This window comes from Scylla paramamosain, chromosome 15 (assembly GCF_035594125.1).
Source record: "Scylla paramamosain isolate STU-SP2022 chromosome 15, ASM3559412v1, whole genome shotgun sequence".
NCBI classification, from domain to species: Eukaryota; Metazoa; Arthropoda; class Malacostraca; order Decapoda; family Portunidae; genus Scylla; species Scylla paramamosain.
Window position 1 is genome coordinate 17,373,786 of NC_087165.1, and position 14,726 is coordinate 17,388,511.

The following is a 14,726-nucleotide window of genomic DNA, read 5'->3' on the forward strand; positions in this document are numbered from 1 at the left end:
TACTATCATTTGAACTATGAAATTATGAAGGTAATTTTCAATAACTCTCTCTCTCTCTCTCTCTCTCTCTCTCTCTGTGTGTGTGTGTGTGTGTGTCTGCAAGCAGCCCTGAGCTGTTTCCTGCTTCACTTCGAACACAATGAATCATTACTAATATTCCACTTACTATCATACAGTCTCCCCCCCTCATACTACTACTATTTTAAGCCCACAGCACCTCACCTCACCTCACCAGGAAGATTAAAGTGACCTCAACTTGGTGGCATTAGCTGTGACCTGTCTCCCCCGTCTTCCTCCCTTTCGTCGCTTACCTGCCACTCCTTCCTTCCTCCCTCCCTCACCACCTCCTGCCAGATCCCCTAATAACCTCCCTGTGGGTTTGAGGAGTCGACTGCTACTTAACACTTTTTTTTTTTTTCACACGTTTCTTCCAGTGGTATATTATGTCTAACTCTCCTTCGAATTAATACATTTTAAAGTTACACAATAACTACACTGGAAAGGATGAACAAAAATGAAGGTGTAGGTCGAATAGAAAGGTGAAGGGAGATATAAAAGATAGAAAACAGATAAGAAGAGAGAGAGAGAGAGAGAGAGAGAGAGAGAGAGAGAGAGAGAGAGAGAGAGAGAGAGAGAGAGAGAGAGAGAGAGAGAGTAGCATAATAAAGTAGTAGTATAGGTGGCCACAGGTATAGTAGTAGTAGTAGTAGTAATAGTAGTAGTAGTAGTAGTAGTAGTAGTAGTATAGTGGCAGTAGTAACGATGAAGGGAACAGGTATAGAGTTGAATAATTGTTGCTAGTGCTGATAATATAAACGTATAATCGATGAATAACTGAGAGACGTATTATAAATGAGTGTAGCATGTGAGAGTTGTTATAAAAGTAACGCTAGAAGGATAATCGTTAACACTGTTTATTATTATATAAATAATTATATTTATATAATATATTATAAAAATATATTTATATTATCGATACATTTTTGCTTCAGCTTTGTAATTGTACGTTTAATAAATGAATAGATGAACGGAAGCGACAGGACAGGATAAGAGGAAGGGATGGATGTAGGGATGGCTTGGCCCCGGTGAGGGAGGGGAGGGGAGTGCTTAGGATCGCGTGACCTGATCTTCCAACCTCTTTGTCCATCCCCTCGCGGTTGCCTCTATGTGACTTCTTCCGCGTGACATGATTGGCTGGTGAGTGTAGTGAGATATGGAGTGAAAATCAGGGCACCAGTAAAATGACGAGGAAACAAGTAGTCCCCACCCATGTCGCCCCAAGCACTGTTCTGATTTGCTGGCCATAACGAGCGAGGGATCGTCTTCCTTATAAATGGTGCTTGAGGTGGACGGAGAAGGTAGTAGAGACAGAGTTGTGAGGTGGTAGCCGTCATTCCGCGCAGAAGCAGCAAAGCGTACTGTTGTGAAAGGTAAGTGTTGGTATGGGTGATCGGGGTGTGGTGTTGGTGTGATTCAGTATCTTAAGACAATGCAGAGCGGTCTTCCTACTGTTGGAAAATGTATCACGTCATGCAGTGAAGCAGACTGTCCTGTTTTAATATTTTGCTGCGGAGTGTCTGGTTGTTTAATGGTAGTGATGCTTAATATGACTGATCGAAAAGCTTCACAGTTTTCTGCCACGTATGGTGAGTGTCTATCATGCATTAATTTCTGCATACGTTGCTGTGCGAATTTGCACTAATATCCCACTTATAATGCATTTAGTATACTGAAATTTTACCTTGTTTCTTGTCTGAAGTTGAAATAGAGGACTGATCCAAGTATTTTACGCATAGACAAATATTTATCAGTCAGTTGTATACTACCTTTGGAGGATTTAACCCTTTCACTGCTTATATTTATAGTATAGTTGCGTAGCCTGAAAATCCAGAAATAATCACGTCCATGCAAGCCATGTTAGTGCTTTCAACGTTAAATGACTATATTATTAACAATTTTCCTTTCCACAGATGAGTAGGTGTAGCCGGTTTGCAGCACAAGTACAGTCCCGCCACCACATTCAAGGAGTGCACTGCCTGCCTGAAGACGGCCCTGTCCAGTTTGCAGACAACCGAATGCAACTTTCATTCTTCCCTGCGAGTTGTGCAAGCTTCTATCCAGAGACACTGAGCTATTTCATGAAGTAAGGTTTTGCATTGTATTTTTGGATTATTAATAGCTGATCACCGAGACCTACATCAGAAAGTGAGTAAGAAAGTTTTGCCCTTATAATAATGGCACCTGATGTAGTTATTTGACAAAGGATATACGAAAAATAGGGTTACTGACTTTCACTTGTTAGTGGTGCAGCTGAGGTGGGCCTCCACTGGATTAATTCATCACGTCATCTAAAACACGGGTGGTGTTCTAGTGAGAGAATGAGCATCTTGGAGTAGGTGGTTCGTCTGGCGTGGTGTCGACTCGCTTGACGAGCCTAGTCCAACCGCCTTTTGAAGGGCTTCGCTTGAATTAATGCTTTTCAGGTCCATGTATTTCTTTGGACACAGAACTGAAGAAGCAAGCTCTATTCTACTTGAAAGGATTGTGTGTAGAAGTTTGTATAGCACACGGAAGCTTGATCAGAGTAAATGATGAGCAGGACAGAACTACGTACGTAGCTACTTAGTGATAATTAATGGTAGTCTAGAGGCTCCACCTCACAGTCGCTGTAGTCCACCACCACTGCTGCCCATCCTGTCGTCAGTCTCGCAGGACCACTTGGTCGGATAGTGCGTTGGAGGTGCTACACCTGGCACATGAATAAACTCTAAAAATAACCACATAAAAAATAAATTCAGTGTAGCCATGGGATTCAATGACAGACTGGGATGACGGGTATGTTGCAGCTGCCAGCGATCACATGAGGACAGACGTTTGTGTCTCGGAATGATTCTATACCAATTTGAATCACCGGGTAACAAAGGTCTTACCTCGCGTGTATTTATCTGCGTAGTGTGTTCCCTGCCAATGAAATAGAAATATTTAGTTATAAAATGTTAGAGTAAATATTTAGTTATAAAATGTTATTGTGTACTAAATATCAATTCCAAAGCAGTGTCGATGACAATTCTGTCGAGGGCAGGCGCCCATGCCTTGGCTTGACTAATAAACGAAGTCACCGGGACATAGGCACCTGTCCTTATCAGTCCTTATCTACTGTTCATATTTGAAGGAATACCTGAAGGGATCTCTCTCTCTCTCTCTCTCTCTCTCTCTCTCTCTCTCTCTCTCTCTCTCTCTCTCTCTCTCTCTCTCTCTCTCTCTCTCTCTCTCTCACAAGAGTTGTAGGATACAGAGACCCTTATATGGGAAAAACTGCGGTTGTTAGCTGTAATGGATAACATATTGCATCTGATTAGGATTTGCACATCCTTTATTAGTATATCTCTTGGCTAGGATTTGCACATCCTTTATTAGTATATCTCTTGCCAATTCCTGGTCTTGGTATTATAGGTGATTTGGGATTTCTACTACATTGAGCCTATATAATGAAAACTTCTGCAGAATTAAAAACAGAAAAGAGTAGCCACCATACAACTAATTTTTATTTCTGACATACCACATAATTTCCATGGACTTCTTTACTTCCTCTCTTACCCCCATTTACAAAATTCCAGCAACACTACCATTCATTCTCTTCCTGTCTTCTCCACTTTCATTCCTATTATGCCCCAACTTGTCTTCTCCCCTTTCATTCCTATTATGCCCCAACTCGTCTTCTCCACTTTCATTCTTATTATGCCCCAACTCGTCTTCTCCCCTTTCATTCCTATTATGCCCTGTCAGAATCATTTGCATCATCTTTCTCCTGTTTCTCTCGTACTTCTTCCTCCAGGTTCGCATGTTCCACCATCTCATCCATTCCCTTCCCGTCTTCACTTTCATTCCTGTTATGCCCAAACTCAGTCAGAATCACTTGCATCATCTCACTCTTCTCTCATACCTCTTACATCACATGCTCCATCATCTTCACCCATATCACACAATCTAGCACACTTTGCTATGGGAATCTGACAATCTGTAATTCCTTACATTCACATCCATGGGGTCCCCTAGCATCATACAATCTTTCATACAATAAGACCTTATACTATTCCAAAGTACTCTTTCATTTCATCTCATTCTTCCATTCATTTTACTTTTTTTCCCAACTGACGACTCTGCATTCTTCCTTACCAGCTTGTACACTCTTTCCTTTGTCTCCACACTTGCTGTCAAGACATCATTTTGTCTCATAATTCTACTGCTTACAGCCATCCTTCATACCTTCTTCCCTTGAAAACTGAATCACACTTCCCACACTTAATTTGGCATTCATTATCTTCCACTTAAGTGCCACTGTGTGATATCCTCAGCTTTACTTTTTATGCCTTTCATTTCCCTCGGCTGTTTACAGGCACTGTTGCTTTCCTCATTTACAGGCACCGTTGTGTTAGTTAGCTCTTTAAATGACAGTAGATGACTTCTGAAACTGTAATTACTCCTAGGGATATTTTGTACACACTGGTATGCAAGGATACTGGGTGAACATCCCTCCAAACCAACTGTGATCTCCATGAACACTATCACACAGCACAAGTGGATAGTCACAACATGCTCTCCAAAGGCAATTCGACCTTTTTACACCACACTACATGCATGCATATTACATACTTCCATCAAAATTGAAAAATAAGATGTCATCGTGGCCTTAGAGCTAATGGAACATCTACTATTTGTTTCTTTTGTTCTTCTTTTCTTGTTCTTGTTCTTTTCCTCACTGAAATGTGTCTGACACTACAGACTACAACTCCTGTTCCCTCTTGTGTTCTGTACTCAAAGCTGGATGTTTTATCTAACTAGTCAACTTGTCCTTTTGCCCAAAGTATTGAGTCTTCTGAATTTGCTATCAATCTGGTTTCAGCTTCAGTCACTCAGATGAAATTAATCTGTTGAATCTCTTGCCCAGCTCTAATATGAAAAATTCTTTTGACTTTAACTTCTACTAAAGTGGAGCACATCCTGACTTGTCTAGAGGTTGCATCTTTTGTAATGTTCTATTGCTACTTGTAGGCTGACTGCAATCCTGTCCTTGGTAATAGCATATCTCCCTTTCCAATGCTCTGCTGCGTAAGACTTTATTGTCTCTCGCCACTATTGTCTGCTTCTCTAGTGTAACAGTTAACCATTATTTTCAATCTTTCATACCTTTTACTGACAAACTCTAGGACTCTCTGCCTGCTCTGATCACTAACCTACATGTTGATGTCGATAGCATTTATTAATGAGCATTTGATTTTATTCTCTGTACTGTTAACATTATTAACTTCTTATGCATGTATGCAATATATCAGAACAAAATAATTATCAATGATCTGGTTTATTTTTCTAAAGGACATTAATTTGTAAGCATGCAGTCAAAGTTATTAAAGCCTCTCTCAATCCGGCCAACACTAAGATCTTCTGTGCTGTGAGGTTTGGTGCCTATACCTTGGTTTGGCTGTGTAAAGCAAGTCACCGGGTCATAGGCACCAATCCTGATCAGCAGGTTGTCTACATTTTGATCTACCTTAGATCGCCACTGAATTTATCCACCTTACTAGTGTGGTTTCATCATAATTTATAGCTCTATGTGGACACCTTCAATCATAAATACCAATGACTTGCACATATTGCAATGGCTAGGAGATACATGGAGTGGGTTTCTAGTCTACATTTTAGTGAATTGTTTCAGTTGTATATATTTTTTTTCAATTTAAATCCTCTAATTCTAGCCCACTAGAAACATGGGTCCAAATTGCAGAAATTTTTGTGGGTTTTGTAGCAAATTAGTCCCATTTGGAACAGGTACAGTTTATCAGCATAATTTAGCAGCTAGCAGGTGGGCTAAGGTGTCTCCGTCCAGGCGCTGTTCCTTAACCAAGTGGAATCCCCACTTGCTTGCTCGAACTGCAGCAGGGAAGAAAGTTGCTTATTACTCTTAAATATAATGTTTCTGGCAATTGCTTGCATTCACCAAATTTTCATGTTTTATTGAATGTTTCTTAGTGATCATGCAGAGTAATTTTTATGTAAGTGACATGTCTTGATTTTTCATATCTTTTAGTATTCAAGAAGACTGCAGAGTGGAATACAATGAGCTATAGCTAACAGGTATCTTATTTAATTTCTAATGTCTTGTTTGGCTTGTTTTTCTGGTGTGTTGTGTTCAAAATGCAAGTTTTTGGTAGCACAGTTTAAATTATAAAAGGTACTGTGGATCATTGGTGCTCTACTGAATAATCTGATTATTCTTTTGTATTTTTAGTGATGCAGATGTGGGGGATTTCCCATGAACAGACAAAGTATTGCTATTGGGTTGTGAGGTTCCTACATGCCGGTCTGACTACTCGTTACTCAAAAGTCACCGGGTTATAGAAACCTAACTAATCAACAGCAAGTCATCATGCATATATTTAACATAGGCTAATACATCTTACTATTACTAGCTATTATGCTTTGTTGTGTACTTACATGAAAATGGTGACATTTTTTATCTGATTTGTTTTCTCCATTTCCTCTACAAAGAAAATAGTGTTGGGGGTGAAGACTGGGGAACAATACTCATAAAGGTTTGTCAAGATAGAGGAAGTGCTTATCTCTTGTTTTATCCATCTGCTTAGACAATAACATGGTGACATGACAGGAGATGTGTTTTGCAATGGTATGGAACTTCTGAAATCCTTGCTGGTTAGGGAAGATGCTTGTTCTGGAGGATTTTGTGCTCAAAGATCACCTAGGTACAAGTATCTTGCCTTGCCAGCATATTCCAGCGACACCAAGATTATGCAATTATAGGTATTGATAGTGTTTACCCACAATGCAGATTTTACAATCTGTTAGCAGTCAGTAGAAAAGTTGATATACTTGCCTTGCATTTCTTGGTAATTAATAAGGAAACTGCTTGAATGGTGGCTGATCCTAACCAGTGGCTCATAGGAGCCTACAAAACAAAAAGAATAGCAGTGCAAATGAAGATTTGCAGGACTACAGCTTGGCTTGCTACATATTTGGTAAATAATGAGCCTCTGGCTGCAGTTCCCACCAGGATGGGTGATATGGCCCTTTTGGTCATGAAACCCAGAAATCATGATCTATTGCTGAATTCCTGAGATTTGTTTCAACTCTGCATTTCCTTTAGTACCAGAGTCCTTTAGTACCTCTGGAAGTCTTTGATGCTGGTGCTTGGTTAAGTGATTGCATTCTTATCAATGAATATGCTGTGTTTCCATGACTTTTAGCAAATTTGTAGGAGTTTGAAGAAAACCTGTAATTTTGGCTGAATTTGGTTAGTTTTTATCTGCACCTACTTTGTTTGTCTGCTGACACACAGGTGAGACAGATGATTACAGCTTGGTCTGATTGTGATAACAGAATCACCGGGTTATAATCATCTTTCTCAACCTGTTTTTATTCTGCTCTCCAATGAAGTATGAAAATCTGCAGAAAGAGAGGGAACTTTGCAGGTTTAGAATATAATCATTAGGTTTCCTGGAATTAGTGTGCTTTAATGACTGCTGGCATAGGTAAGACAGGTGATTATAGCTTGGTCTGATTGTGATAAAAGAATCACCGGGTTATAATCATCTATCTCTACCTGTTTTTATTCTGCTCTCCAGTTATGAAATGTGAAGACTACATGTAAATATGCAGTGCTTGGAGAAAGAACTTTGCAGGTTTAGGATATAATCTTGTATCTTGATCTGGTATTATACTGCTCTTGTGTGTACAGGTGGCCAGTTTTATACAGTGTTAACAGCTGGCCACACTCCTATGAGGTCCACTTAGCATCGTCAAGGCTGGCAAAACTGTAACCACAGAACACTAGAAGTAGTGAGCTTGGCTTGAAACATTCACTGACAGGAGGGAGATGTAAGGATGGGAAGGGCACCCCCTCTTCCCTCCTCAGACCTCTCCTATCTCCCACAAACCTCCCCCCTCCCTGCCTCTCCTTACTTGTTGCGTTTCATGGTTAGAATCTTGCCAGTCTTGACAATGTTGGGTGGATGTTGCAGGATGTGACCAACTGTACCTAATAGTATATGACTGCAAAATTATATTCCATGTTTAATGTCCCATTCCATTTTGTCTACCAAATTGTTTAACTTCATTTTCCTCAAATTTGTCTGAATTGTTTCCTGATGAATTGAATTAGCTGTAGTGCAACATTTATTAAGCAATGATTGATCTTGTGTAGGATATAGAGCAAAAATTACCATTTTCCCTCATCAGCCCCTATTTGAAGAACTGTTGATCAGATGGTCAGCACAACTGAAAGGCAATAGCACAAACAGTTGAATGGATGCTAGCTGAAGGCAAGTCAGTAGTACAGCTGTGGGTTAAGAAGTCTGCTAATGTCCTGTGTGCTGGATGTCCTGTGTGCAACACACAGGACATCCACAAGTCATCAATATTGACCTTTTGAAGCAAACTGTAATAGCAGTGACAAATATGGAAGTATGAGGAACACTTCTGATAAACCTGGATCAGACAAAAATATCTTATGTCATATTTGTACCAACCTCTTAGGAATATTTTGATCCTGTCTTAAGTTTACTTGTATACATATTGTTTCTTGGTTCATTTCAGGAATATTTTGATCCTGTCTAAGTTTACTTGTATACTTATTGTTTCTTGGTTCATTTCAAGTACCAAAGATCTACCTCACCTCTGCTTTTTTCATTGTGTGGACAACAAGGACACTTTGGCTTCCAGTGTGTACATTTTAAGGATTTGGTTGCCAAGATGTCAGGAAATGGGAACCATTGAGGCTTAGGGGCCTTAAGGACATCTCCTAGCAAAGTAGCTTAGGTGAGAAGTTTAGCCTATTGTAATAAAGAAAAAATATGGTTTGAGGAGACCTTGATGGTGGAAGTGATGGTACAAAGAGGATTTTCTTCCACAGTAGGTTGTAATTCAGCATATGGAGATCAGAATCACTGATGCAAGTGAAGGAGGTGGAGGGGAGAGTGGTCAAGGATTGTGAACTCTGTAAAACCTAGTGCAGGGGAAGCTGAAGTGATACAAGGGGTTCATAGAGTTGGTGGCTGATTTACAGAATCAACAAGTTGCAGTTGAAGTGAGGAAAAATGTGTTCAGGAAGTAAAGGCCCAGGTGTCGTAGTAGCCTCTGGGATGGGCTGTAGTACAGCAGCAACTGTATAGTGTCTCCTGCAAAGTGTTTATGGGAAGCTTGCAGTAAGTTGACACGGACTGTGTTGTAATAAGGTCCCTATAGCCTAGAACATGATGGTTACTGGGTAGCTACCTTAGGATGTACTATGTGTTCCCCAATTATACAAGGGTGGTGAATGGAGAAAGATGGGTATCTGTGGGCTACAAGAGGACTGCCTAAGAAGCACTACAAAGTGAAACTAGTCACAAGAAGGGACAGAGGATGACACACCAAATGTGGTGTGTCATCCCCAGTTGCAGCCCTTCTTGTGACCTGTTTCCCTTTGTAACACTAAGTCATCCACTCCTTGCTTTTGTTGCTCTACTTGCACTACTTTCTCATTTTCTTTAGTATAGTCTTGATACTTTGCTAGTCCTTCTGTTCTCTTCCAATTTCCTGTGGCATTCCTCCTCTCCAGTCTGTTGTCACAAGCTGGCTTCTCTGATCCTCCTGTCACATTCCACTATCAAATGTTCAATGGTCTCGTTCATTGTCCAACAGAACCTGCAGAACTGTTTCATGCCATTTTGCTTATGTTCCAAGCAGTGTTAGCATCCCTGTACTAGTAATAGTATTGTGCTTTCCTACATTATTTTGTGACTTTTTGCAGTTTTGTGACTACAATGCTAAAATAACAAGCAAACATTCATCAAGTGTAAAAATAATGAACCATTACTGAATTTCCAATACAGTATGATTATTAGCCGTTTGATGAAGAATTATTGGCCCAGTTAATAAAAGTTTTACGTATGCACAACAGCCCATGGTGAACAATTGGGGATCATACTGGGCTGATTACTTGGTCCTTCTATATCCAACCAACACATTTAATGGACCATTACTGTAACTATAATGGAAAAATAACAGACCAGCATCATTCCAATGATGTTGGTCTGGTTGGACAAAGCCTATGTTAACTTTAACTTTGATATAGACTATGATATAGAAATAAAAAATTTTATGTAGAATATTTTTAATAAAACCAAAAAAACCCAACTTCAGCTGCTTTTTTTTTTTGTATCATTTTGAGTTTTAATGCCAACCCTGCATCCACCTCTTCATAAACACCTAAATTCTTCACTTCTGCTTCTATATTTACATAATTCTCTACATTCAATCTTTTTCTTTCTTAATTCCACACATCTACTTGACATTTTAACAACCTGACAAGATGCTGCCATGTTCTCCTCTCTTAAACATTCCCATTACCTTTTCATCTTTTTCTATGTAACTTTTCTTTATCTTGCTTATAGCAGTCATATCTATTTCTTTCTCAACTCCCCAGATCTCTTGACCTTTGAACAATTTCAGAAGAGAAATCTCCATACTCTTTCCCTCCTAAACATTATCCTTCCAGGTCTTCCTGAACATGCTTTTCTTATGCCTTCTTATGCCTTACCCCAGAGTGCAGGGTCATCAGTGCAGGAGTAATGGTTGGAGACCGTGACCAGCGATGTACCCTTCAGCCTCTTCTCCATCTCTTGCAAGCACTCCACATTATGGCCATTGATGATGTTGCACAAACCTGATGGATGTGAAAAATTTAACCAAAAAAATAATGTGCTTACTGTCACTTACAAAGTACACACTGCTATATCACACGTAGAAGTAGTGGAAGTAACAAAATTTTCCATGTCGCTGTATTTTCATGTTCTTTCTTAAAGTACATTTGAAATGCTACTATTACAAAGGGAGGGATTTCATTAATTCCAAAATTAACAAATCCAGTTATGACAACAGGGATGGTAGGCGAGCTGCCAAATGAAGAACCTATAGAAATATGAATGGGTCATGTACTACTATAATATAAAATGTGTGAGTATGAGAGAGAGAAACTTGAGCAGGTTCCCTCTGTTTTATGAAGCAATAATAAGACAGTTTAATTCATATTACCCCATTTTGAAATGCTGGACTGTACCAATCTCAGGCACAGCTACCTATCTGAGAAAAGCTTTTTATTAAGTTTCATTAGCAGTGTCAGTTTCTGTAAAATGTATAATGGTTCATACCTTTACACAACAAATATTGACATGCAGAACCTAGTGTGACTTTGTGAGACCAGAGGGAACATCAAGAGGTTAAATATTTGGCTAATTTAGTTTTAAAATGCCCCTCACTGACATGCCACTAAGAGATTCACACATAATTCTTGGGAAGGAGGCTAAGCAGGGATGATGTTTCACCAATTCAATCACAGTAACCCCACTACCTAAAGGTACAAAATATGGCAACTCTGCCACTGACTGATGCTCTCATTCCCTTCCTGGTTTAGCATTTCCATGTTGCTTTGAAACATGTAATAAATAAATTTATTCTTATCAAAATTATTATTCATTATTTGTTACCATATTATCCACAGATTATCCAAATAGAACAGTTTTATATTACTAAACAATGGTTTCAGAAAGAAAAAAGTAAATGTCACACTATTTCAAGATGAGAATACACAAACAAAATCTAGAGTGAAAGTACCAGTCCGTGGCAGTCTTACTGTTCACATTTCCACAGATTGTAAGTTCACTGTGATGGTGCTCATGAAACAGATCACAGTTCATAATGTTTCTCCCCATAATGGTTTCCCCATACAAAACCTGCTTTTTCTACCATGTGACCTGGCTTGCTGTGCAATGGCATTTCAATAAAGAAAAATGAAAGTATCTATGGCATGAAACTATTGCAGTCTTTTGTGTGTAGCTGGGATTAGTTAAGGTTCCATTTGGTCAGAGAATTTCTCTGAGTCAATGGACAAGCTGGAAGACTGCTGAGAAACCTTAAGCTTTTTGAATTGGGAGGCAAATCTAATGCACACAAGTAGACCTGAACTGATGATAATAAAGAACACATTAGTTTAACATGCAATAGTTTGGACTTTCAGGGAATAACCCTATCATTTCGATAAACATAAGTGATTTTGGAGGGAAACACTTACCATATTAATTCAGACCACATAACAAAATCTACTAAAACAAATTAGTTTCAAGCTGTGAGGTTACCGCTTTCCGAAAGTTTACCAAAGCCTAGAGCAGAGCCATTCCACACAACCTTCCTGAACTTGCCCTCCCATCTCCAACACTAGAAACTCGGGTCCAGTAATCATACACAACAATCAATTTTTCTGTTTTCAATAATAGGAGACGGTGAAGTGGACGTTACTCCGAAGCTAGGCTGAACCCAACCAACCCTTTTTATGGATTCACTTACTTAGCAGGATCTTGCTGAAGGTGCTCACCATGGGAATAACAAAGATGCTCCTGAGCTTGAAGGAAAGGGGTGGGTCCTTCATGTCCGGGAACGGCCATCCAAAACGGAGAAACAACCCCTTTCCCCACGTTCTGCCATGGTTACCGGATCCTGATCTTGATGCTACAGGTGACGGGATCGCTCCTAAGCCAGGCCTTTGGAACGGCAACTCTTGTATAAATAAATAAATAAATAAATACCAACACTGCCTGATATTCTCATCTCTCATGAACTTGTACCATTCACTGCCACCTTCCATCCCTTTCACCCTTAATTAAGGATTCAATCACACTCCTTTCCCACTTCACTTTGGCATTCATTATCATTTGTCTTGTCATTCATTGTTGTTTCACATACGCTGCCCATGCAATTTGATACTTATTCTCCGCCTCACCTTGATCTGACACTGGGAGCACATTTGGCACATTTTGCTGTGGGACTCAAACATTCTGTAATTCCTTGTATTTACATCCATGCACTGTGTTCTAACTCAAATGAGAAGATAGTCACTCGGGCTTTCTTTATAACACTTCTCATACATTAGGACCTATTTTTCTTTGTATCTTTCCAGAGTCTTTCATTCCATCTCATTCTTCCACACAGTACCACACACTTCACTATTCTGTCTATCTCACATCTCGCTCTAATCCCTCTCTACTTCTATCAATCATTCTCGAGCCACATACAATTTGTCTCATATCAAGTGGTCCTCTCTACTATCTTGACCACTTTTCCCCAACTTGTTACTCCTTACAGTCCACGGATACACCTTTCTCGCTCATCTTTCATCCTCCATATCCCTCAATCTAGCTTTACATCTCAAGACTGTTTTCATATATTTTTTCCATAAACACACTCCATCCCATATCACCTCTCAAAGCTTCTGTCGCTGCATACCTTGGTGCTTTCAGCGTTATTCTTGCTACTCTATTATGCCCTCTTCCAACTTCTCTGTTAATAAGATGACTTATATTGAGGGAAAATTCTAAACAAAGAAAGTGCGCCATATTTGTTGATTTCTTATAATATGACTGTGAGTATATAATGTAGGTAGAACATTTAAGGTTTCGTATTACAATGTGACCACTGGCAAATATATTCACAGTATATGCTATAATTGTCATTATGTCAATATTGTTATTTTTATTGGGACTGTGATTACAATTTTATGGTCAGTGTTGAAACATTTGCTTTTAAGAATTGTACAAGAGAAGCGTTCAGGTGCTGCTGAGTCACTAATGCCTCACAACAGTTTCAGCCACACGTGTCATTCTACACTGTAGCATGTAGTTGGGGACATCCAGACTGATCGTGGCGGAGATGCACTGCTGATCCGATCAAGTCTTGAATCGCCTCTTGCGCCTCCTGCGGGCATGAAAGAAGCTGTGTTCCGCCCTCCTGAAGCGTCTGTTTCGTATCCTGTTGGCCTGAAATCATGTAGAGAGAAACAATTAAAGACAAATTAATTGTCCATCTTAATTTAGGAGGGACAGTTCTGCCAGTAAAATGATGCCCAGCTTATGATATTAACAGTACTTTTTTTTCGGGAGAACTCATCAACAATTTCAGTATCTAGAATAATAGCTACTCACAGGAGTAAGGTTGAAAGGAGGTTTGAAGGCCCAGCTCAGGAGGTGGTGACCCTGCCAGAGCCAAGCCACAGCAGCAGGGCCGTGGCGGGACGTCATCTCATCTGTATACAGCATTACCTGCCACCAGTGCCAAAAAGGATCACTACGACACACAGCATGAGAAAACAAGAAGGCAAGATAATTATGGCCTATTGACCTTTACAAACGGTTCTTGAAACTTAAACTCAAGATCAGTGGAAGAAAGGAAAAGAACTATCAGTTCTTCAGATAATATTTCACAATAATCATTCATTCCAAACTGGAGATTCATTACATATACATTCACATTATTAAGAGCATAAGCGAATATAGAACTATCAGGAAGTAAGTGTAGTTTCTGTAATGATGACTATTATATATATATATATATATATATATATATATATATATATATATATATATATATATATATATATATATATATATATATATATATATATATATATATATATATATATATATATATATATATATATATATATATATATATATATATATATATAAAATGTCATGGACGTATATGCATTTGATAATTATAGGCCAGTTGATCATCAGGAAAGTACTCTATCATCCACACCTCCCATGTGTGTGTGTGTGTGTGAGTTCATCCCTACACACCTGCATGTACAAGGAAGGCAGGATGACAGTAATATTGATCACCCA

General features: G+C 39.2%; 2 protein-coding genes across 13 annotated transcripts in view; both read right to left on the bottom strand.

Annotated features, from left to right (window-relative positions):
* Nucleotides 1-698: 698 nt before the first annotated feature.
* On the bottom strand, nt 699-12,588 carry LOC135107538 (tafazzin-like). 12 transcript variants are annotated; one of them, XR_010271816.1, is made up of 5 exons: nt 12,394-12,583; nt 10,592-10,717; nt 8,235-8,289; nt 7,329-7,458; nt 3,187-5,928 (listed from the first exon to the last, which is right to left on the bottom strand). XR_010271816.1 is itself a non-coding variant. In XM_064017511.1 (4 exons), exons 1-3 carry the CDS (start codon nt 12,473-12,475, stop codon nt 8,273-8,275), a joined length of 225 nt encoding a protein of 74 aa, XP_063873581.1. In that variant the 5' UTR covers nt 12,476-12,583; the 3' UTR covers nt 3,187-5,928; nt 8,235-8,272. The 12 variants fall into 12 exon arrangements, 10 of the variants coding, with proteins under 10 accessions (XP_063873579.1, XP_063873581.1, XP_063873575.1 ...); XR_010271815.1 differs by lacking the exon at nt 8,235-8,289; XM_064017511.1 differs by lacking the exon at nt 7,329-7,458.
* An 841-nt stretch (nt 12,589-13,429) lies between these two features.
* LOC135107213 (uncharacterized) overlaps nt 13,430-14,726 on the bottom strand; it is a 5,654-nt gene continuing 4,357 nt past the window's right edge. The window contains exons 3-5 of the mRNA XM_064016880.1: nt 14,682-14,726; nt 14,025-14,141; nt 13,430-13,859 (exon numbers count right to left, since the gene is read on the bottom strand). The exon at nt 14,682-14,726 is cut by the window's right edge and continues 352 nt beyond it. Of these exons, the coding sequence (XP_063872950.1) occupies nt 13,770-13,859; nt 14,025-14,141; nt 14,682-14,726 (252 nt within the window). The 3' untranslated portion in view covers nt 13,430-13,769. The remainder of the gene's footprint in view (nt 13,860-14,024; nt 14,142-14,681) is intronic.

Coding starts and splice junctions, on each gene's coding strand:
- LOC135107538 (XM_064017501.1), bottom strand. CDS start 12,475: ATGAAGGACCCACCCCTTTCCTTCAAGCTCAGGAGCATCTTTGTTATT. Junction 10,718..12,393: donor CTTCAGCAAGATCCTGCTAA/GTAAGTGAATCC, acceptor CACATCCATCAG/GTTTGTGCAACATCATCAAT. Junction 9,189..10,591: donor TGATGACCCTGCACTCTGGG/GTAAGGCATAAG, acceptor AACACTTTGCAG/GAGACACTATACAGTTGCTG.